This window comes from Hevea brasiliensis, chromosome 17, assembly GCF_030052815.1.
Source record: "Hevea brasiliensis isolate MT/VB/25A 57/8 chromosome 17, ASM3005281v1, whole genome shotgun sequence".
In the NCBI taxonomy this organism is placed as follows: Eukaryota; Viridiplantae; Streptophyta; class Magnoliopsida; order Malpighiales; family Euphorbiaceae; genus Hevea; species Hevea brasiliensis.
In genome coordinates this window covers 6,647,932-6,672,781 of record NC_079509.1, presented here as the reverse complement: position 1 = coordinate 6,672,781, position 24,850 = coordinate 6,647,932, and the positions used below count along the sequence as shown (strand labels likewise).

Here is a 24,850-nt window from a genome sequence, read left to right as displayed (position 1 = left end):
TGACTGGGTCCATCCACTTTCCACTCAGCAGACACAATCCTCTTCCGCGAAACTCGCATCAGCCAAGCCTCAAGCCGGAATCAAACGACGTGCCGTTACTTTAAACCTCCGTATTTCATTTTTCAATTTCATTCCAACAATCAGCTCCTCTTCCTCTCGACTCCGACTCAAAACAAAACCACCACCTGTCCTTCTCTCTCTCTCTCTCTCTCTGATTCTCCTTTGATTTACCCGAGAAAAAAATCTAGCATCTTGGAATCCTCGCTTCACTGTCACATACTCACACGTATCTATACATACATATATAAATACTTGTTCATATGGATCGGAGGAGGACGGGGAGCCCGGTCTACTCGCGGCAGTGGAGTGGTGGTTCTAGCAGCACGGGATCGTCCTCGCCAGCGATGTCTCCGGCTCACCCTAGCTCGCGGCTTGGGACAGGTATGTCCACCATCAAGCGCACTCAAAACGTTGCCGCAAAGGCCGCGGCACAGCGGCTTGCTCGAGTCATGGCGTCGCAGACCGCCGATGATGATGAGGATGATGACGATCTAGGGTTTCGATTCAGCGCACCGCCGCCCCCTGCTCCGTCGAGTTTCAGCACCAGTCTTAATCACAGTGCAAGCAATAATGTTTCGCCAGCTATTTCGGTAGCTAGACCTAATAGATCTCCTTCTCCTGCGGTAATTGAGAGAGCTCAAAGCCTTATACTCTGTGCATTTGAATTGTCATTAAAGAAGTCGACATGAGTTTGATGTTATATGAACTTAGCGGCCTCTATTGTTTTGGTGATAAAGATTGAAACATTTTAGACATATGATACATTTACAGTGTTTATCTGCACTACTGCTAGCAGCAATTGCAGTAGTAATATATAGATCTCAGCATTTTGTGGCTATTTCAAGTATTTTGTGGCGATAAGTTAATTCTATGACCAACTAAAAAGTGGAAAAAAAAAAACATAATAATATTTCTGTGTAAATTTACTTCAAGTTAAGTTAGTGCACTAATATTTGAGTTTAGAGATGCAATTTTTGTTATCTTTGCGTTATTTTTTTTTTAATTAAATTTGAAGATTTCGTTTGAGATGTTTTACTTAGATAGGTGGTGTTGCGGTTGACCTGATTGTGGCTAATTGGAGCTTTGATATTTTAATTAGTTAGGTCGAAACTTTGCAGAGCATGTTCCTTCTGTGCGCTCCACATCTGCTGGAAGGCCATCAATGTCTGTTCGTACAGCGACATTGGTACCACCAAGTAAACCTTCATTGAGAACTCCCATTTCTATACCTCCCGTTGAGCCTCCTAGTAGGAATAAAGAAAAAAGGTTAATGAACTATTTCTCTCTTTTAATTATTTGTACTTTGATCAACATCTTTGATGCACCACAAATGCAATTAGTCTCCACATTTCCCTTGCATGGCTTCTTCATTGTGGAATGTGGATTCATGTGTGTGTTTGGGCCTTCATAAAGTTGCTTGTATGTCTAACAAACTCATCCATCAGTCAATTAAAAATTATCAGTGTAATGTGAGGTTAGCAAGCCTTAATATTTGTTTAATTCACGTTCAATTGATGCTATGCATTTATTTAATTGAAAAATTATCATTGCCAACTATTGCAGGTTTACTTCAGATGTGGGACAAATCAAAACGAAAGATGCAGGTGATCAGCGTGAAGCTTCAGCACTTCGTGATGAGGTATGTTGTGTCACAAATTATTCATAACAAACATATACTATCTTCTTGATTTAATGGAGTCATGAATGGGTGATCCGAGAAATATGCTTGAAGCTAACAGCCAAATTTTGCAGCTTGATATGTTACAAGAAGAGAATGAAGTTATACTTGACAAGGTGAGCAATCCCCAGCCAAATTTAATTGGTTTTTAGAGCCATGTTCTTTGATGTTTAATGCTTGTGCCTGAGCTTGCTGTACAGCTTCGTCGTGCAGAAGAAAGACGGGAGGAGGCAGAAGCTAGAGCTAGGGAGCTTGAGAAACAGGTCATTTATGGCAGTTAATAAGAAGTATTTTCTTATTTGATTATGTTGACACTGGCATAAGTTGCTGAAGTTTCTTGTTCTTTATTATTAATCATTGGTTTTGGTCTTAATCGTGGATGTGAAAAGGGGTAGTATCCTTTTGAGGATAAGAAAATAGGATATTCTTATGATCTTTGTCCAATTATATTCACAGGTTGCTGCACTTGGAGAAGGTGTGTCCCTAGAAGCTAAACTGTTGAGCAGGTAAAGCCTAGTTGGTTTTGTCTGTGCTGCTGTTTGTTTGATGTTTTGGCTGTGAATTTTTGTTATGTATTTGCAGGAAGGAAGCAGCACTGCGTCAAAGAGAGGTGAGTTGGGGTTACCATATGGCTGCGGAATAAATGTGATTTTGGCTATTGTATAGTTTTCGTTTCAGTTGTTCTATTTTCCATGACCTTCTGGAATTTAATAGGCAATTATGCGAGCTGTTTTTCCCATGTTTGCACATTTTTCATGCTTTGTGTTAACATTGATACTCTCTCTCTCTCTCTCTCTCTCTCTCTCTCCATTTTTTTGGGCACTAAAATTTAATTTTTTCGCAGTTTCTGTTTCATTGAACTACTTAAAATTTGCAATCACAGGCTGCGCTTAAGGCTGCAAAACAAACTAAAGATGGGAGAGATGAAGAAATTGCAGCCCTTCGCACCGAACTTGAGGTAAAGTATGATAATACCACTGGTTCTAGGTCACCTTTATCAGTTTATTTTACAATATCATTCGTTGCCTCCTTTAATTAAATCAGAGCTTGAAAGGAGGAGCTGCTGCAGCTGTGGAACAGTTCCAAGAAGCAGAAGCTGAAGCTAAAGCTCTTCGCACAATGACACAGAGAATGATTTTGACTCAGGAAGAGATGGTCTGTTGCATTGAAATTGAAGTAAGATTTATAATTTGCTGTATAGATTTATAATTATGTGCTGAATGTACCTTTAGGAGGAAGTTGTCTTGAAGAGATGTTGGCTTGCTCGCTACTGGGGCTTAGCTGTAAAGCTTGGTAATCAACTTGATCCATTTTTACTCAGCAGAGTAATTATTGTGTGTCTTTAGTTTGTGTTTCTTTCCTTGATGAGGCATGTAGAGACATCTAGTAATGAATAATTTTGCTTAACTTGTTAGACTTGCTTGATAGATCTCCCAACTACCTACCCACATAGGATGTAATGATTTTGAATAGCATTTTCCCCTCTTTTGATTAGTACTAATGAATCATTATCCTTTTGTTGCCCGCTTCCTTGTTACATGTAATATGGTTGTACTATGTGTTTCTTGTCTATTGATTTTTTGATCTGGTATCATAATATTTATTACTGGATATTTGATTTTACTGTACCTCTAGCAGATTAATTTCATTTTTCATTATTCAAGCTTTGTTATTTTTGGGAGAAAAGGGGCTCTATTCTTAATGCATGCTGCTTTATTTATAGGCATTTGTGCTGATGTGGCTGTAGCAAAGCATGAGCATTGGTCTGCTCTAGCTCCTCTTCCATTTGAAGTTGTCATTTCTGCTGGACAAAAGGCTAAGGAGGAGTCTTTGGACACAGGCTAGTTTACTAATTTATTATTAACTTATTTGCTGCTACTGTCTTTTTGTGTAATTTGTCTCTTGTAGCTGTTAGTTAAGCTAAAATATCACATTGAATGGAACAGGTGGTGATGATCCAGATAGGAGTAAACCTGCTCGTGATATGAGTTACCTAACAGGAGAAGGAAATATTGAGAGTATGCTTTCAGTTGAAATGGGATTAAGGGAATTGGCTTCTTTAAAGGTTTTTTATAATCTTTTAACTAAAAATTCTATTTATCTGCAGTTAGTTTTATTGATTGTTATGAAGCCTTAATTTGTGGGATATATTATATGTCTTCAGTAATCTTGATAAGGATATATTTTTGCATAATATTTCCTCAACATATTCTAATTATATTTTCTTTACCCCTGTTTTAAGGTTGAAGATGCTGTCATGCTTGCATTGGCCCTGCACAGACGACCAAGTATGGTTTGACAGTCCATCTCAGATATATGTAACTGTCATTCATAGGTTTTTGGCATCGTGATCATCAATTTGTTTCATTGAAATTTTTTCTTTAGTTTTATCTTTTCACTATCGGTGTTATGTTAAAGTTTTGTGTGTTGCATATTATAGGAGAAGAAAGAGAAATAAGTAATTGACAATTGAGAGTGTCGGGTAGAATATATTTTGGAGAGAAATATTGTTGGGAATCAGTTAAGAGTAACTTAATTAGTTGAGTAGCAATTGTACTACTCTGGTATAGGAGGAGTATCTCACCTGTATTCATTTATTCTATTGATGAATCAATAATAGAATACTTTTTCTCTCTTTGAATTCTATTTTCTTTTCTCATCTAGTCTACTTCTCCTCATCCAATCAATTTCTTCTATCTCTAAATTTCTGTGTTAATCTCTGCATCCAGAGATTGATTCTAGGCTGATACTTAACAGTATGCTGTTCATTTTGATGGAATGCTTTTTGTCCTTTTCTCTCTTGGATTGTTCTATTTATTCTAATATCTGCCATTCGATGGATGTTGTTTTGAACTAATAGATAAAATTATAACTATAAGAAGTTTAATCAGCGAGATGCTCATGTATTGTGTGTTATATACTATACATAATGATACAAGTTATGTATATTTATATATAATATACATATTACGTATTAAATATAGCATATAACACGCACTACATAGACAATAAGGAGTGGCATTTTTTGTTTGGAGAGTTTCTATCACTTTTTAGGAATTTCTTTCATTTCTTGATTTTTCACTTCAAAGGAAGTCTGCAGCCACTAAGATGAAATTTACCTTTTCTTTTATGGTTTGCTTTTTCAGATTTGAGATCAGCACTTGATCCCAAGTTTACAGAGGCCATTGGTAAGAGGCATAATATATTTTTTTTTTCATTGTAATATGCATTGTGAATCAGTATCATTTCTGTTAATATCGTGGCCCCCTCCCTAACTGCAGAATTGAGTGATGAGGAGGCAGAAGATGTTATCTTCAAAGAGGTCAGTTGCCTGCCTACTCAATCCATTTTGTTTCTTCTTCTTCTTGTGTAGGATATTAATGTGATATAAAGCCATTTCAACATGGTTATGGTGCTTTCATGTTTTTTTAATCTATTTCTCTGGGCCTAGATTGCCAAGTTGATATTGCTCCACATAGATGTGATAATTTTTATATTACCTAGATCACTTCTTTTTTTTTTCTTTTTTTTTTTTTTGGTTTGGGGGTTTTTGTTGTTGGGGTGGGGGGGTGTGGAGTGTTCTGCTTTGTTTTGATTTTGTATTTCTAATTAGTTACTATTAGTACTAATTGATAAATGCCTAATTTGATTTTGTAATCTATTAGTTACTATAAATACCTATGTCTAGGAGCTTATTATTATATTATGATTGAGAATTAATAAAAGTTTGATAATTTGTTTCTCTTCCTATGTATCTTGAGAATTTGTTTCTCTTGATCCTTTGGTTTCTTCTTGTTCTACATTAGCATGTCTTCTGTTTAATCTGGAATTCTGGTTTTGTTGATTAGTACTATATTTATGTTGATTAATGAGTACCATATTTGCAGGCATGGCTTACATATTTCTGGAGAAGAGCCAAAGTGCATGGTGTGGAAGAGGATATTGCAGAAGAGCGGCTTCAGTTTTGGATCGGGCGCAGCGGGCAGTCACCAACTTCACATGATGCTGTGGATGGTAAATCCTGCCCTTTTATACTTCTTACTATCTGTCTGTAGTAAAGCATTTCAAGTAAACAAGCACAAACATATGGGATTTTCTTGTCTCCTTGATGTTTTGGTTAGCTACATATACGACAAGATTATGCTTGACAAATTAATGCACTTGTCTTTCATGTATCTCCAGTGAAGTGAAGAGTTGGAGTGATAGAACCTACTTAATAAAGCTCATCTATGGTAGCATGTGGTACATAATACCATAATGAATTGTCCACTGGGCCATAAAGAGAATTAAATTTTTGGTTGTTTATATTAATTTATTTGTACACTTTATGCTGTTCTCTTCTGAAGTTTGTGCTTATTATTTCTTTGAAGAAAGTCGGGGATCTTGGAGAGAGAGAGGGAGCTTACTTTTGAAATAAAATGTTCTCAGCTATGTCATGACCTGTCAGATCATGGTTCTCATCTCATATGCTTGACATTGTTATCTTCTCCTGGATGTTATTCAGATCAGTGGGAAAGGAAAGGAAAAAAGGAAAAAAAAAAGAAAAAAAAAAAGATATGTTACCATCGTATGTTTCAATCTCTTATATCAATGCTTATGTTGACAAAAATAATTTTGGAAATGGATGCTTTATATTGAATGTCTTATGAGCCTGTAGGTCTAGGCTTAAGAACTAAGGGCATGTTTGGTTCATTTTGTAAATGGAATGTGAATAGAAATGAATGCTACTGAATTCTTAGTTTTGTCTCTTCCCCAGAGACGCAGTTACAATGTTTTGATGTTTAATTTTGTTGTGTCATTGTTGCAGTTGAGCGAAGCTTGTTAGAGCTGAGGAAATGTGGTATAGAGCAACAACTTTGGGAAGCGTCTCGGAAAGAAATTGACCAGCCCTCTTCAAGCTTATTTTCCAATCATAAACCTACTGCAGATTCTGAGACTTCTTATTGATTGTCAATTTGATAAGTTGCATATATTCCTTGTAGGTTGCTTGTGTCAATTTTATGATTGTAATTTTTTTGTTTCTATATTTCATATTTCTTTCTACATTCAATTTTGTTGCAACTCGCTATAATTCCTTAAAATAGGAATATTTCATTCACATTACAATGCCATATTTGGCGGTATAGTTGGTATTTGATGCTATAATCAGTGCTATAATTATTGTAGCTCTTGACAAAGCTGTGGAGCCTGTAAGGAAGAGATGTTAATAGACAGGTTGGATTTGGGAGTGGAGTGAAATACGCTTGATTATGATTAACATTGTTAATAATTACAGGATCAATCATGCAGAAAGGCCTAGCATCTACCCACGTGTTTATGAAGGCAAATCTTTCACTGCTTCTTCTCAACTTTGCTTGCTCATGTTGTAAAATTAAGCTGTTCTTCCTAATTTCCTAGAATTTTCAGTGTCCGAACTCAGGATTTCTACGTAGATTTTGTAATGCCCAGTGTGCGAAAATTTCATTCTATTGTTTAATTCTTTTGAAATCATTTCCCAATGTATGTTCTCTACAAGCATGATGGGGTGCTTCCATATTTATTCGAGTATCTTCGCTCTTCCGCTAAACCCATAACTATACGGGTTTGGCAATTAATTCTAGAGAAAGTTATGTTCAATCGAATATCTGAAACAATTGATCAACAGTTCACATCAGCAAGGAAGAAAAATATAGAAATAACGGCCGAACATGATCAAGATGGGAGAAGGAAAAAATTTTCGAGATCAATCTGGGGCAACTTGAGCATTCTTTTTCGTGGGCAATTATTCTCTCTCTGCAAAGGGAATGGCCTGTGATTTTTCGTTCAAAAACAAACTTGAGAATGACTTGACATCCAAAAAAAAATTTAGATCATGCAGGAGCTATACAAAGATTCTGCATATCCAAGAGGATCCATATCTTTGGTTCAATACATCAAGTAATGTGCAGTGAATTACTCTCTCTCGTAATGAATGATGACTGTTAACATTAAATATCATTTTATTTAACATTGGACAAGTACCAAAGGATCTTTAAAAGATATATATGAAGGGTAAATTCAAGTCATACTTATGACAATGGATGGAACTTGGAAGTCAGTTCAATAATGTCTCCCTAAAAAGAAGTTTTCTTACTGTTCACGTATCTAATTGTCACATGCTACCTCCTAATCCCATTTTATGCTTTTGTATTTGCATATAATCAAATGCCCTATAACATAACCTAAACAAAACTGTTAAAAGTCGACAAAATTTTCTAATTATACGAGGAATCAAACTTGAAACCGAAAGATTTTAATGTTTGAAATCTCTTCAGCTAGAGGTTGAAATTAAACCTCTATTTCCATTCCCCACTTCCTCAGAGGAAAAAATAAATTAGCAAATGCTTTTAACGTGAAGTGAATTTATAAATTCTTGAATTAATGTAATCCTAAAATTTGAAAACCATATCTTTATTTTACTATTTTTGTTCTTTTCATCTCTGTTAAGTTTTGCTGTTTAAGAAAACTTTGTTAAGATGTTAATCTCAATTACTTAAAATATTATGGATGATGGAGGGCATCAATTAATCTTTATCTTGGATCCAGTCTAATGAGGGTAGCAAATGCAGCATGTGAAATATCATCCACGCCAACCCCAGTAAAAGCAACATATTTTCTATAAAATAAAAAAAAAAAAGTTGATGAGCTTTTTCCCACTAAGAATAAAAATTAACATCAGGAGGAGTTGAGTGGAAAATAAACAAAAGAAAAGGAGAAAAAAATAAACAAATAAAAGTAAACTTGTGCTTTCATTGGAAGAACTCAAAGGCCTGCATAAACTTCCACTCCCATCCACTATATAACACATTTTCCAATTCTGATTTTCCCAACCACTTCTCATTCTTTATGTTAAAAAATATCTAGTTCAAGAATTTCAAAAAATGGCCCAAATAGCTAAAGTAACCTTTCTTTTAGCCATAAATTTATTACTTTGAATATTTGTCCATTTTATTTGTCAATAATTGGACTTGTTAAAAAATATAAAAATTGAGTTAATGCTAATTGTGTGAGAAATTTATTAAAACTATAAATTTAACCTAATCTTTATAACCATAAACATTGACAAAATCATAATTTTTAACTATCTATGTTTTAAGAATGCAGAATTTTACAAAGAAAAATAATTGATATTATACACAGTCTTCTTTATCTTGTTTTTATAAATGAAACTGAAAAATAAGAAAGAAAGAAGAAATGGGATTGGTTAGCACTAAAATTGGGATATGTTCTTCCCAAATGATAAAAATTGAAAAAAAGTGGCCAAGAATTTTATTAGCATTAGTTGGAAATAATGAAGAGAGTTCCCATAAATAAATGACAGTGATTAGTAATGATAGAAATGAAGGTGGTCAAGGGCCTTGTGTTTGTACATTTGGGTCCATTTCTTGCAAGTTGGATAGCGGCATGACCATCCCAAACATGATACGAGGGGATGGATTTTGTTCTGTTCCTATTGCTCTTTGTTTGTTGGCTTCTTCTTTAGCTTTTCTTTCCCTTTTTAGTGTGAGCAGACACACCCCACCCTCCTACTTCATCCTTTCTGTTAGAGTGGTCCAAAACAATGAGCATTACAATATCATTTTTCTTTTTCTACATTATAATATGATAATTTCCATGTTAGGTTTGAGTTTTTCACATTTTCTAGTTTGATCCATATCTTGCAAGCTTAGGAAACTATGGCTTTTTTGCGATAATATAAAAAGCCATGATTTCTTGACCAAAAATTGCCTACTTGTTTTTGTTATGCTAAGAGAGGTGGACCACCCATTATAAACAAGCTATTATGGGATTTTTAGTGCAGCTATGATGGGGAACATGTGGTGCGTCTGTGGACCCTTTGTTATTTTGCTAGAGAAAATTTTGCAACAGATGAAGGTGGAGACCTTATTATATTATATATTATATATTAAGAACACTACCCATTTCACTAACAGGTCTATGAGAGAACAAATTCAACGTCGTACAAGTACAAAAAGAAAATGTGTGAAAAAGAGAGCAAGAAATGACCCAGGTCTCTATGAGTTGATGTCTATTAAACTTTTGAAAGGATCATCTTCATCTAGTGTGTGATGTGTGTATATCAAAAGAAATCTCATCTCCAATCATTATTTTTATCTTTCATCAATGTATTCGATTTGCTTTGAAAATGAAATTATGGGAAATTTTGTTAAAATTATCATATTTAAGATCAAAAGCTATTTTCACATAAAATCACCAATTTGCCTGAGCAATGTGAACAACAAAATGAGAAAACAAGATTTGGGATTGTTCTAGGAGATAAAGAAAAACCCATTTTTTGGAAAACAAAAAGGGAAATGTGAAAAGTGTTGCTTATCCTGCCAATACCCATCAGAGATGCTGCCACATTCTTTCAGAGAAGATTTCTTCTCTTTTCCTTTGAGTACTAACATATACTTTACCATTTTCTCACATTTTTCTGATAAATGGAAAGTAATCTTGTACGGCCACTTTCCAATAGAGTAAGAACATACCATTTCTCTCTCTCTCTCCTTTTTTTTTTTTCGGTGGACTCTCTCTCTCTCCTTTTACTTCAATCTAAAAGGATACATGGTATTTGTGAATGCTTGCTTGTCAGGTTGGTTTAGAACTAATGAAAAAACAAAATTAGTAGAAAACTGTAATTTCTGGGTGAATTTTTTTTTTGGGGTCTCTTGTAAAGCAGGCTCAGATTCCATTCTCTCTTTTCCTTTTCAAAATGCCAACCATGTATATGCTGACTCAGCTTTTGCCCCTAACAATCACAGACCCAAGACACTTGAGTCATTGAGTCTCTCACACATCTCTTTCAACACAATGTTCAGGCCTGCAAACGAAAAGCAAGAACTGTAATGATAATAAAATACAAGCCTAGCTATTTACTTGCTGCCCCCCCACCCTCGCTTCTCTGTGTTCTCCGCTGAGCAGCATTTTTAACAGTTCTTTCTTCTCCCCAAGACTAGTGCTTTTTCCGAGTCATTTCTGAAATTATGTATTCTCAAACATGGAGAGCCGTGGCAGTTGCTTCACTGGCGGTTCAGCTATGCATTTCTATGGGGGTAGAATCTTCTTCATCTTCTTTATCTCATTCTGATAAGATTATCAGGCTTCCTGGACAACCCCTTGTGGGCTTTCAACAATTTTCAGGTTATGTCACTGTGAATGACGAGAAGCATAGAGCTCTTTTCTATTACTTTGTTGAGGCAGAAATAGATCCAGCTTCAAAGCCTTTGGTTCTCTGGCTGAATGGAGGTTCGCAGCTTCTCACTTTCCTCGACATTTATGGCTTCAAAATTTACTCAAACGAGAGAAACGTGAAGTGTTAGGAAAGAAAACAAAGTTACATCCTTTGAATTGAAAATGTGGATTTTCAATTAATTAAGAAATGGTCTTTGATGAGCTAATTCTGACTATTGCAGGGCCTGGCTGTTCTTCTCTGGGAGTAGGGGCTTTCTCTGAAAATGGACCTTTTAGACCAAATGGGAAGGTTTTGGTGAGAAATGAGTGTAGCTGGAATAGAGGTATAAGACTCTAGTGTCAAGCCTCTTTTTTCTTGCATATGCAGATGTGAGAACTGATCAGAAATCAACATTTTCCATGTCCTATACATTTCAGAAGCAAATATGTTATACTTGGAGACACCAGTTGGGGTGGGGTTCTCTTATGCCACTAATAGCTCCTCCTATGTAGCAGTGGATGATGAGGCAACAGGTATAACCCATCAAATTCAGCACCTTCCTATTTAAATACCAAATTAAATCATTTGCAACATAGGCTGTAGCCAAATTGTTACTTTTTCTTTTTCACTGTTTGACCAAAAAGGCAAAAGTTTTGCACCCTGAGATTACTGATAAAACAGCATTTTGTCTCCCTACTGTTACTCCCTCTGCAAAAAAAAAGGGATGTTTTTGCTCTTTGGGAATTTTAGGTTTTGAAAGCCTAATTTAGCTGCATATATATGCCTTTTAGAGATTATAATTAGAACAAGGTTTCCAAACTGAAGTGTCATTTTGAACTATATATTCTCTTAATAAGGCTTCTGTAAATTGAAAATTCAATAACTTGCTGCATCTTAGTTCAGGATCATTCTCAAGGCCTGTATGTAACCATTTGCAAGTGTACACGAACCTCCTAAAACTATTTTTCCTTTTATTTTCTCAAGCCAGGGACAATGTTGTATTCCTGCAACGCTGGTTCAACAAGTTCCCTCAGTATAGGCATAGGGACTTGTTTATAACAGGGGAGAGTTACGCAGGTACCCAGTGCTGCATACTTCAATTTCCATCTTTTGCATTCCATCTATATATAACAAGTGATTTTTAGTTGCTGAATTATTTCTTTTCACCCATCCAGGTCACTATATTCCTCAACTTGCAAAGCTTATGATTGAAATTAACAGAAAGGAAAAGTTATTCCACTTGAAAGGCATTGCAGTAAGCAACAGCCTTCTTCATTTGATTGTTTAGTCCACTGAAATTAGGACTACTTAATATTACTTCTATTAATGATGTTCCTTGAGCCTTAAGCTAACATATTATTTCCATTATTGCAGTTGGGTAATCCTGTTTTAGAATTTGCTACAGACTTCAATTCAAGAGCTGAGTACTTGTGGTCTCATGGGTTAATATCAGATTCAACATACAAAATGTTCACTGCAGCTTGTAACTATTCAAGATTTGTAAGTGAATACTACAGAGACTCAGTTTCAACTATTTGTTCGCACGTTATGAGCCTAGTTAACACAGAAACCAGTAGGTTTGTGGACAAGTATGATGTCACCCTTGATGTTTGTATTCCATCAATTCTCTCACAATCAAAGGTGTTAAGACCACAGGTAAGTCCTCCCTGAAAAATGAGTTGCCTTTCAATTTTCTTGTCGATGCTCTTTTTTAAGTCAAACTTTTGCTTATAATTCTTCAATGGCAGCAAGTATCAGAAAGGATAGATGTATGCGTGGATGATGAAACCATGAATTATCTGAATCGGAAGGATGTGCAGAAGGCTTTGCATGCCCGGCTTGTTGGAGTTGGCAAATGGGAAGTTTGTAGCAAGTAATTTCTCTTGTGCCTTTTTAAGATACCCAAAGGGGAAAGAAAACCATCATTATAGCGCCTCTGTGTAAAGTTGTTGTCCTAAAAGTTTTAGAAAAAGTTTTTCACATGAGCATATAGTTCTTCCTTCATCAAAAGTAAAATTCTTGAATATTAGCCTTTTTTTTTCCTTAAACACAGCATTGTGGATTATGAGCTGCTTAACCTAGAGATACCCACAATCTCTATTGTTGGATCACTTATCAAGGCCAGAATTCCAGTGTTGGTTTACAGGTAAATTCAAACTTAAATCAGTTCCTAATAAGATTATTGAGGTGTTAAAACATTCTAATAGCATAAATCCTACAGTGGGGATCAAGATTCTGTTATTCCATTGACTGGTAGCCGCACCCTTGTTCATAGACTGGCAAAGGACTTAGGACTCAACACAACTGTACCTTACAGAGCTTGGTTTGCAGGAAAGCAGGTAATATAAGTTCTCATAAGACAAAGCTAAGTCAAGCATATTAGCTGAGCAATCATATCAGATATATATCGACTCCATTCTGCCTTGTAGGTTGGTGGATGGACTCAAGTTTATGGTGAAATCCTCTCATTTGCCACAATAAGAGGTGCTTCTCATGAGGCCCCATACTCGCAGCCTGAGAGATCACTGGTGCTATTCAAGTCATTTCTTGAAGGTCAACATCTATTAGAAGTTTTCTGATGTTCTGGTGATGCCCAAAGTCATATGATGTTGAGATATTGTATTGTATGTATCAAGTAACATATATTAGTTATAATAGTCACTAAAGCATTCTTTTGTCTTTGCAAAAAAAGAAAAAAAAAATCATATATGAGTGTGATTATGAGAGTTTCTCAATGTAATGGATCTTTGAATTGCAGAAATTTTGTGAGTATTATGAGTAGATTGGATTAAGTAAAATGTGAACTCAGATTTGACACTAAACTTGATTTAATCAAATGTATATGCGCTAATTTGACATGAATTTAGAAACAATGTAACAATAAGGCATTGGTAACTTGAATTATTAGACAGGTAGAGCAAGATTCTAGAAGCAATACCTGAGAGCGAGCAGATCCTTCCATTACTCAACGTCTCAACCTTGAACTGCCAATTTTCCTTTCTCCGATTGAATTGCAGAAATATCAAGCTCTCATAATAGCTAATAGTAAATATCAAGATCTGGAGTTTGAAGTTTCCAATTTTATTACATTCACAAGTTTGTGGAATAAGATAGTTTATGAAGATCCCGTGTAAGAAAGTAAAACATGGTAGTGGTACACGGTAATGGTAGCAACTCCAAAATAATATAATAACATAATGAGCCATCAACAACCCCTCCAAATAAATAAAAAAAAGAAATCAAGAAAATGGAGCTTCTTTTTTTGGTATCCAAGGGTACCATTGATGAGCAAGACCAGCAAACTTCCAACGGACCATTCTATAAAGTGTTCGTGATTGCACAAAACCAAATACAGCCCTTCTCTATTTTAACAACTTCTTCACCTTATATCTTACTTTCTTGCAGATCCTGCCTGATTTCTGTGCACAGAACTTCTCTCTTTCTCAAGCGGTAGCTTAACTCTGCTTTTTCTTTCTTTTCGGTTTCCTGAAGGAAAGACCAGGGTGACCAAACCGTCGCCATATTAAACCGAATCGCAAGGATAATTTTCTAATTCTTTAATTATTTATGTCAGTTAATCGGTTAATTAGTTTTACTATCTAAAATTATTAATTATTTTTTTTAATTTTATTTTTATTTTTAATAAACATAATAATTGATTTTTATAATTTATCTTATCATTTTCATTCTCTTAATAATTAGAAGATTTTTATTATAATTTGGATGATTTAACAACAATTATCATGCAAAAACTTTAAAAATGATAATTGAATTTCACATTTTTTTTGGGAGCACATAATTTTAGTTCATTCACATAAAAATGGATCTCCATAGAATGAATTCTCTTTTATGCAGGTGAGTGAGCATCATGTGCACGATTACACTGAATTTGCAGAAAAACTGGCCACCAAAATAAAGCAACTGTCTGCCCCATTTTCTTTCTCTAATTTGACTCTCTGGAGCTGGTAGCAGTAGCAGTGCCATCAGCCTCAGCCATCCCATTTTCGAAAGGAAAAAATAAAATCGAAACAACGCAAGAAAAAGAAAATGTCAAAACAGCAAAAGGAAAGCTCTGTGCCAATCATCAACACCATCCTACGGGCCCAGGTAAAACCCTTTTCTCAGAGGATAAATAATCATTGCACCTATGTATGCATGCAATTTACATACTGAATCCACACCCACACACACTTTCATTCTCTCCCTCTCAATGTTATTGTAGATGGAATCTCAGGAGTTTCAGGATCTAGGATTTTTGGGGATTGATTAACATCCCACATTCTCATCTCAAGATCAGATTTTGTGGTTTATATGTATGCGTGGGAATTGCAGGACAAAGAGGAAGAGAGGGAACTGGACCTGGGATCCAACGAGCCTGACACGCCTTTACCTCTCACCGTTACTTCCCGGGTAAATTATGTGTTCTTTTTCCTTGTTACTCTGTGCTTTCTATAATGAGGAAATGACAGAAATATGGGTTATAAATGAATAACTTTTCCGTATTTGGAAATGGGAAATTATGGAAATGCAGGTATTGTATATGTTGGGAGATATAACGACGGGTCCGGCTCATCGGTTTGCTCAATGGCTGGAGTTGGTTCGTAAGAGAAGCGGGAAATATCGCACCTCTGGGTTCCCTCGCAGCCCTCTCGGACTTCAAAGCATGCCCTCTGGGTCTTCCATCTTCCTCTCTTATCATTTTTCATTGCCATAAAAGTACTGTGATGAAACTAATTATGATGTTTTAAATAGTAATTTACTTAATTGTATGAAAATGAATTAATGGTATCATAGGCTGCAATTTGGACTTGACTTCGTGATGTCTGGAACTAATTTCAGATTCAATTATGGCTTAATTGCTAAAATTATTAGTTTGGGGCCTACTTGCCTATTTTGAACTGAGAGATGTTCAGTACTGTAATCAAATCAAGCATTTGGGTGTTGGCTATTAAACTAGATTTTGGACACAAGGAATGACATAAAAGGTGGGAACTTTGAAAATCTAAAGTTATGTTTGTAATTGAAGTGTACATAGAAGTTCTTGATTCAGTTTATCAGCAGATTCATGTAGAACTTGCAGGTGATGGTGTTTCTAGAAATGACAAAATGCATAACCAATATATAAAAGCTAACGTTTGTTAGGAAATAATGCAATTTAATGTAATCAATCATGTAGTGAGATGAATGATATAATATAATATAATTGTCATTTAATTTCCATATTTGGCTGCAAAATGAAAATCAAGTAATATAATGTAATAAAATGATGTTTTTTTATTTCAATTCTTAATTTATTTGTGATGGTAATAATAAAGAGTGACAACAACTATGGTGATTGGTGATCAGGTAGTGGTGGTGGTGGTGGTGACGGTGATAGTGGATATTTGGTGTGAATCATAGTGGTAATAATAGTGGTAGTGCTAGTCACCGGATGGTGGCGGTGGCAGTAGTGGTAGTGGTCAAGTGTTGATTGTTGGGTGGTAATAGTGGTTGGTAGCAGTTGTGGTTTTTGTAGTAATAGCTATGGTGGCAATGATGGTGACAATAAAAATAAATAAATCCAAATAAGTTACCATTATTACATGAATATCTATATGTTAGTCAAATTGTAATTGATTACATGATATAATTGTCATTTCATTATATTTAATTCTTCTTGTATAACCTATTAGATGTATAAAATTACTTTTAGAGCTTTTACCTACAAGTTGGAGCTTTTAGGTTAAGTTTTTTCTTGACATTATATCAAAGCCTTTCAGACTAGAAAGTTTAGATTTCAAATCCTGACCACCCCCATTTATTAATTAAGCATACGGGGTGTGTTAGAAATATAAAACTATTATTGGAGCCCTCACTTACCAACTTAAACTTTTAAATTGAGTAGTCTTTTGACATAACCAAACAAAGTAATGGAGCATACCTTTGATTATGTTCTATTAAATATAGCTAAAGGGAAACTTGTCTCTCTCCCAAGTCAGTTGCTTATTTAATGGCAAGAAGCCCTTGATAATTCACTTGCCTGTTACTGTTAAATAGGTAATCAAAGAGAGTATAAAGAGAAATTTTGACAGTGCAAATCAAGGAGTTGATTTACAATTATTTTATTTAACTCAGGGATTAATACATGGAAAAGATGGCATGACACTGTCCTTTTTACATGTCACCACAATTATCTTTCAGTGCAGGAGATTTTCTAGTTGATGCAAAAAGTGATCCGCCTCCTGAACATGCTCCAGTGATCAGTTTATGGGAAAGGCTTGGTAAAGCTGCTGTCTTGGACATTGAGCCAAGTTCATTTTCCTGGCAAATGCTCTCTTCACTCCACCACACTGAGCATAGTAGTAGCACTGAACAATCCGAGGATGAAATAAATAAAGCACTTGAGGTGTGTGATCAGATTTAGCTATAGCATTTATTGAGCATCTTCTGCCTGCTATTTTCTCGAAGATCCAAAAAAATACACTAGCCTTGGGATGAGGAGTTGCATTGAATTTTGGATCTCTTCAACTTGGCTTTGCTTATTAAATAGTGTGAGATGTATCATCAGGATATTTATAAGAGAGGATCGCAGAATTCATGTAATAATTAATGTAAATTGTCAAACTGCTATATTTTGCATTGATATGCTATATTCTTGTTAAAAGAGTGATGTGCTTTGCCCATATTTTGAAGAATTTTAAAGACAACAGTATGTCACTGTTTATCTTCTCATCAGCTGCCTCAAATTTTCTTCTGTAATTTGAATATAGGTAACTGTAAATTCTGGGGGAGTTGTCTTCTTTGCATTATTCAACCAGCCTGGAAACAATGATTCTTCTTCTAACGAAGCGGCAGCTGTTATAAAATTTTCATCTTCAAGAATGGCCACACAATCTGAACGCCTTGGTTATGAATTTGCAAAGTGGTTAGGAGTCCAAACTCCACAGGTTATATTGTTATATCCTAGTAATTTTGTTATTTATGACCATTACCCAAACCTTCTCTTGGACATCCTGTCTGCATTCTTCCATTTTCATGATGATGATAATATATTCTGCTGTTGCATTGCAGGCTAGGGTCATTCATAATTGCAGCACAGAGTGGCTCCAAATTAAGGAAGCTGCAGAAAAAGCAAGAATGACGGCAACATCAGAAGGAGATGAAGTTGTTGAAGTTACGTGTTCAGAACTTCTGGAAGCTCTTGATCTTAGCCGATGCCTTCTTCTGATGAGGTGAAATCAAAACCTGGTTTGTGAATTATAAGCTTTCTGTACGAACGTGTTAGAATCCAGATTATACAGTTTAGTAATTTTAATAACTGAAGACAAATCAATCCAAATCGAACTGAGTCATATCCACACCTCAAGGTACTGTCCATTTTGGCCCTTTGGCCTCATGGTTTTGTCCTCAAAAAGGACCCTTGAGGGAGAAGGGGTGTGCTTGGCTTTATAAGGCTCTAGCCTCCTTGACTTCTACTCGATGTGGGATTTTGTATCATCATAATAAGTACCAATTTGTAAATGAGTAATTAGATGATTAAATGATGCCATCTATCCTGTTTTTAACAGGTTTGTCAAGGATGTTTGAGTTGTAATTGATCACATTGATATAATAACGAGAATTGTTATGGGCTCTCTTCCCGTTGCTCTCTATAAATCTATTCCCCTAATTCTTCTTATTCTCTTCTTTCTTCTTGTCTTCTTCTTCCCCTTTTTTCCTCCTCCCTCAAGTTCCCAATCATTCCTCATTGCCAAATGCTAGAAGTTAGGCCTAACAATCTCAGGTCCTAAACAAAGTTAGGCTGAAAGGAAAATATGCCTTCTATGAAGAAATGAGGCTTGTTTAGATTGTTAGATTCATTACACTGATCATTAGAGCATTATGACTAGAAATGCCAGGAATGGAAAAGGTATTATTTAGTGTTATTGCATGCAAATTTATTTCTCTAAAGTCTCCCAATCAATTTCTTTGATCAAATTTCTTATGTAATGACCAAGGCCTTCTGTTTTTGCAGTTATATTCATGGATCTCCTTTATTGGAAAGCTCAACTACATTTGAGTCGCGTGAAATTGCAGAAAAAACTGCGGCAGCGCTTGGTCGGGTCTTGATGTTGGACCTTGTCATCAGAAATGAAGATAGATTGCCTTGCCGAGAGCTCAGATGGCGTGGAAATACAGCAAACTTATTGTTGGCTGATAAAATGATCTCTGCGAACATGAACGCATTGGAGGATGTTTTTGATTCTGCAATTGACCGATACAGACCAAGGATGACTAGAGCTCTTCAGAAAGAAAGAAGGGCAACTTCAGTGGATAGTAGATTGAACTCTCATGAACCAGGAATTGTATCACAGGGCTCTGATCTCTCTGAAGTCACGGAATCTCCAAAATCTAGCAACAATAGCCTAAAAAGTCAAACATCAAATGAATCAATATTCTCTGAGCTCCACAAGTTTCACATTGTGGCCATTGATTCTGGTGTTCCTCGCCGGCCCCCTGCTGGGAAACGTGCAAATGATCAGGCAAATTACCCTAAATTGGTTGAGTTACTTCTCAACAGTTCTGATTACTCCTCTAATTTGTTGTATGGAATCCAGATTAAACAGTTTAGTAATTTTAATAACTGAAGACAAATCAATCCAAATCGAACAGAGTCATATCCACACCTCAAGGTACTGTCCATTTTGGACCTTTGGCCTCATGGTTTTGTCCTCAAAAAGGACCCTTGAGGGAGAAGGGGTGTGCTTGGCTTTATAAGGCTATAGCCTCCTTGACTTCTACTCGATGTGGGATTTTGTATCATCATAATAAGTACCAATTTGTAAATGAGTAATTAGATGATTAAATGATGCCATCTATCCTGTTTTTAACAGGTTTGTCAAGGATGTTTGAGTTGTAATTGATCACATTGATATAATAACGAGAATTGTTATGGGCTCTCTTCCCGTTGCTCTCTATAAATCTATTCCCCTAATTCTTCTTATTCTCTTCTTTCTTCTTGTCTTCTTCTTCCCCTTTTTTCCTCCTCCCTCAAGTTCCCAATCATTCCTCATTGCCAAATGCTAGAAGTTAGGCCTAACAATCTCAGGTCCTAAACAAAGTTAGGCTGAAAGGAAAATATGCCTTCTATGAAGAAATGAGGCTTGTTTAGATTGTTAGATTCATTACACTGATCATTAGAGCATTATGACTAGAAATGCCAGGAATGGAAAAGGTATTATTTAGTGTTATTGCATGCAAATTTATTTCTCTAAAGTCTCCCAATCAATTTCTTTGATCAAATTTCTTATGTAATGACCAAGGCCTTCTGTTTTTGCAGTTATATTCATGGATCTCCTTTATTGGAAAGCTCAACTACATTTGAGTCGCGTGAAATTGCAGAAAAAACTGCGGCAGCGCTTGGTCGGGTCTTGATGTTGGACCTTGTCATCAGAAATGAAGATAGATTGCCTTGCCGAGAGCTCAGATGGCGTGGAAATACAGCAAACTTATTGTTGGCTGATAAAATGATCTCTGCGAACATGAACGCATTGGAGGATGTTTTTGATTCTGCAATTGACCGATACAGACCAAGGATGACTAGAGCTCTTCAGAAAGAAAGAAGGGCAACTTCAGTGGATAGTAGATTGAACTCTCATGAACCAGGAATTGTATCACAGGGCTCTGATCTCTCTGAAGTCACGGAATCTCCAAAATCTAGCAACAATAGCCTAAAAAGTCAAACATCAAATGAATCAATATTCTCTGAGCTCCACAAGTTTCACATTGTGGCCATTGATTCTGGTGTTCCTCGCCGGCCCCCTGCTGGGAAACGTGCAAATGATCAGGCAAATTACCCTAAATTGGTTGAGTTACTTCTCAACAGTTCTGATTACTCCTCTAATTTGTTGTATGAAATAACAGGAGGGAAACTAGGGTTTTCTTTGCAAGACACAAACACAACAGATATACGAGTGACTGAAATTACTTCAGTTGTTCAGGAATTTCGTAGTGGATTTCGGGTTGCTCTTAGGGATCTTCAAAATTTCCATATATTCCTTCTAACACTTCACCAAAAACTGGATAGCTTGTTACGTGCATTCTTAAACATTTCAAATAAAACTTCTGGGGATTTTGACAGAGAAGATATGGTGGTTCCTGAGTCACCTTTGCATGTAGGAGTTCATTGTCCTTCTCCACCAAAACCAAGTAAGGACCGGTTCGTTAACGATATCCATCAAGATTTTAGTGATTCAGAATTGCAGAAAACAGCACCAAGATCATCATCTTCAGGAAATAAGGAAAGCTCAGACATTCGTTCTCCCATGTCCAGAGAAAACTGGCATGGAAAGTTCTCCAAGGGAAATGGAGAGCCCCTTCATAGCCTTCGTTTGACGACAAAGCTTCGTGACATCCATAAGTTCGCCAAGGTTGGTATGTTACTACTTACTAGTGCTATGGAGTTTGTCATATAAACCATATTCTTACCATAAATAGATTTCCAAGTTTGGTATGCTGCATCTGAACACACAATTGCTTGCTGACAATGGTGGAATGTGGTTTTCTGGAATGAGAGAAAAATGATCCGGAAGTTGTAGCCTATATGTGGCATGATATAGTGGCTGTTCAATTTGATGTTTGGTACGGGCAAAATCCAGAATTTGGCCCCCAAATCTCAAAATGGTTCAATTTGAAACTTCTGACTTTGGCAGTCAAGTTCCAAGTACTTAAGAATTGGTATGAATTTTTTCTCATTCCAGATTTTAGTTGTACCCCTCAAATGGCTGTTCTCACGTTTTACGATGTGGGTAATAGCATAGAACTTTTTCTTCAGAATTGTTATATGCTGCTGAACTAGTCTGCCATTTTGTTTGAACAAGACAATGTCTAACTTAATTGGAAAGTGACCATCCATGTGTTTGGAGATTTTTTCCAGGTAATCCATAGACAAAGACTGTTTTTGGTCTGTAACTGAACTCACACTGACACATGTTTAATTATGGACGAGTAACTGCTTGCGAGAAAGGATACTTGTGGGTGCAATATATAACAAAATATTGCATTCTTCCTCAAAATGTACAGTATGTTTTTCATGTTGGCATGCAATTTCTTCTTGTGTTGTGTGGCATAGCTAAAACTCCATAATCTTTCAAACATGATCCGAATAGAGGACAAGTTCTGTGCTAGAGGAACTATTATATGCATATTTATTTGGAGTTGCTTCTTAACTGAGACACTTACACTAAAATCGTAGTCTATGTGAAAAAGGAAGAAAGAAAAGAAAGAGAGTCATACAAGTAGAATATGGCCCTCTGCTAGTTAGCAAGCAAATAAATACATATTTTAAAATAATTATGATTGTGCTGCATGAAATAGCAGATAGTCTTTCCCTAATTAACAGATTCTATTACAAGCCCATTTCTTATTTTTTGAAACTGCTATCATTATGCTCAGATTGATACTGAATCAAATAAAGAACTGGAGCAATGGAATGAAATGCTGAGAAATGATGCTATCAAACTCTGTCAAGAGAACAATTTCAATACAGGATTTTTCGAGGGCAATGATAACAACTGTGTTGTTGATGCTTATGAGTTGAAGGTAAATGACCACTCAACAAATAGGTGCATGTCTATACAGATGCAGGACTTCTTTAAATTCTGTGTGCAATATAGTTGACTTGATCTCACAAAGATGGTTTTTTCTGTCATCTTATTTCCCTTTTCCTTTTTTCCTGGTTATTTTTAATTAATTTGCAGGTCAGACTAGAACACATCCTTGAGAGAATATCATTGATCTCTGATGCTGGAAATACCGAGAAACCATCATTGATCACAAATAGCTTGTTCATTGGTGGGGCACTAGCTGCTAGATCCATTTATACTTTGCAACATGTTGGAATTACACATATATTGTGTTTATGTGCCAATGAAATTGGACAGTCAGATTCTCAGTACCCTGATCTATTTGAGTACAGAAATTATTCTGTAAGTATTTTTTTTTTTCTTCCTATTATTTCACTAGGTCCATAATTTAGTCGACAATGTTGCTGCGTTATTTTATGCTTTTAACTCTTTGCATCATGGTTTCCTTAGATTCCTTTTTGTCATCAACAACAATCAAGCATAGAAATCAATAAGAATAATAGTACATTTTGTAATGCAAACAAAATTAACAGTAATCACAAAAACTAATAGCAGTACTTATAGTATTTTCTCTTTGTAAATTTTGTAACCATATACACTCTTCCCTACAAAAGTTGATACCATACGGAAAACTACTGTTTTGCTTCTTTTTTTTCATTTTACAATATTTAGTCCTTTTTTCCCTTATTCTTTTAGGAAAATTGCATGAGACTATGATTACTGATTTAGTATGGTGTTCATGATCATTGAAATTTTGAAGTCCTCAATTAGCAGGTTCTATTATATGTTTAGAATTGGTTACTGATAGTAGTAATTGTCTTACCTGAACAGATATGTGACAATGAAGATGCAAATATCAGCACTATTTTTGAAGAAGCTTCTGATTTTATTGATCGTGTTGAATCAATAGGCGGGAGGGTTCTAGTCCATTGCTTTGAAGGGAAGAGTAGAAGTGCCACATTAGTTCTTGCTTACTTAATGCTCAAGAAGTAAGAGAAACTTGGTAGGATAGAAGAATTGCCCAATGTGGAAGGTCTATATCAGCATGCATTCTGATATGGACCTTCTACTTTGGCTGCTTCAATGTATATTCTGCGAAAGCTGAGCACTTGTGGTCTATGCAGGAACTTCACTTTATTAGAAGCATGGAATGCCCTCAGACGAGTACATCGCCGAGCTCAGCCTAATGATGGATTTGCAAGAAGTTTATTGGATCTTGACCGGAAATTGCATGGGAAGGTGTCAATGGAGTGGCAACAGCGGAAGCCAACGATGAAAGTTTGTCCCATCTGTGGGAAGAATGCTGGTCTAAGCACCAGTTCGCTCAAGCTTCATTTGCAAAAGTCGCATAAGAAGTTATCTTCAGGAAGTGTGGATAGTGCCATGACTATGGAGATACAAAAAGCTCTGGATGCTCTAAAAATGACTAGAGTTGGGAGTGTCAGCCCGACAGGGTCTTCTTCAGCTATGGACTAGGAATGGCAATTTCTAATCTTCCATACAGTGAGGAAAAAAAAAATTAAAGCAATTATATATATATATATATATATATATATATATATATATATATATATAAAATAAAAGGTCTGATTCATTAAATTAAAGGCTACAACTTAGTTCGCAGAGAGGCCCATGGCCCAAAATACAAAGAACTTAGCTATCAACCCTAGACTCAACCCAACAAGAGCAGAGGAGAAGAACGCCGCAGCTCATCAGCCGAACTTTCATCAGGGGAGGCTAAGCATGCTGAGAGCAACGTTAGGGACCATGCACGGCTGAAAGCTTGACCAAGAAGCCCCAAGCAAATATCGCTCAAGAATTCGTGCAGACCGATCTAGGAGTCTAAGATCAACAAAGGAGTACAAAGGGTCGAAAAATAGGAGTAAATTGAATGGGCTGCCTCTCGATCTTTATGGTTATTTTATTTTAGTCATTTAATTTTATTGTTAAATAAAATCTCTTAACACTATAATTTTGTTTTAGAAAAAGTTCTCGTAATCTGTAATAACAAGTTCTTAGATTAAAATAAAATTCTTTTTTTTAATGATTAAATTAATTAATAATTATTATTAGTAAAATTATTTTATTTTTATTAATATTTTATTTTTATGTAAAAATTAAAAATAAAATAATAAATAATAATTTATATATTTATATTGATTAAATGTTAATTTTGTGTTAATTAGAAAAAGAGATTGAACTTGAAAACGTATAATTACAAGTTAAAGGGACTTTCTAAAATAAAATAAAAATTAAAAATTTTATTTTAATAAATTATAATTGAGTGATTAAAATAAAATAATCATCAAAATTAAA

The 24,850-nt window shown here is 35.6% G+C and overlaps 3 protein-coding genes across 7 annotated transcripts; all 3 read left to right on the top strand.

Moving 5' to 3' along the window:
• The first annotated feature begins 158 nt into the window (after positions 1-158).
• Positions 159-6,915, top strand: LOC110637697 (coiled-coil domain-containing protein SCD2). Of its 4 annotated transcripts, none has more exons than XM_021787960.2 (17): positions 159-683; positions 1,160-1,326; positions 1,624-1,699; positions 1,813-1,854; positions 1,939-2,001; positions 2,195-2,244; positions 2,321-2,348; positions 2,622-2,696; positions 2,783-2,893; positions 2,971-3,031; positions 3,462-3,578; positions 3,685-3,803; positions 3,981-4,026; positions 4,885-4,926; positions 5,020-5,060; positions 5,626-5,752; positions 6,546-6,915. In XM_021787960.2, the coding sequence occupies exons 1-17, from the start codon at positions 321-323 to the stop codon at positions 6,683-6,685; spliced, it is 1,668 nt and encodes a 555-aa protein (XP_021643652.2). In that variant the 5' UTR covers positions 159-320; the 3' UTR covers positions 6,686-6,915. The 4 variants fall into 4 exon arrangements, with proteins under 4 accessions (XP_021643652.2, XP_021643653.2, XP_021643657.2 ...); XM_021787961.2 differs by lacking the exon at positions 6,546-6,915 and adding an exon at positions 6,109-6,506 and having other exon boundaries at positions 173-683; XM_021787965.2 differs by having other exon boundaries at positions 536-683; positions 1,164-1,326.
• A 3,365-nt stretch (positions 6,916-10,280) lies between these two features.
• LOC110637671 (serine carboxypeptidase-like 45) lies at positions 10,281-13,729 on the top strand. 2 transcript variants are annotated; one of them, XM_058139648.1, is made up of 10 exons: positions 10,282-11,005; positions 11,173-11,274; positions 11,369-11,464; positions 11,916-12,008; positions 12,107-12,186; positions 12,306-12,587; positions 12,680-12,804; positions 12,985-13,077; positions 13,153-13,270; positions 13,361-13,729. In XM_058139648.1, exons 1-10 carry the CDS (start codon positions 10,744-10,746, stop codon positions 13,508-13,510), a joined length of 1,401 nt encoding a protein of 466 aa, XP_057995631.1. In that variant the 5' UTR covers positions 10,282-10,743; the 3' UTR covers positions 13,511-13,729. The 2 variants fall into 2 exon arrangements, with proteins under 2 accessions (XP_057995632.1, XP_057995631.1); XM_058139649.1 differs by lacking the exon at positions 11,916-12,008 and having other exon boundaries at positions 10,281-11,005.
• Positions 13,730-14,659: 930 nt separating this feature from the next.
• Positions 14,660-24,597, top strand: LOC110637708 (dual specificity protein phosphatase PHS1). The gene is made up of 11 exons (XM_021787990.2): positions 14,660-15,038; positions 15,264-15,341; positions 15,463-15,605; positions 17,112-17,316; positions 17,681-17,857; positions 17,982-18,142; positions 20,230-21,319; positions 22,344-22,490; positions 22,649-22,876; positions 23,366-23,523; positions 23,659-24,597. The coding sequence occupies exons 1-11, from the start codon at positions 14,979-14,981 to the stop codon at positions 24,008-24,010; spliced, it is 2,799 nt and encodes a 932-aa protein (XP_021643682.1). The 5' UTR covers positions 14,660-14,978; the 3' UTR covers positions 24,011-24,597.
• Positions 24,598-24,850: the final 253 nt, after the last annotated feature.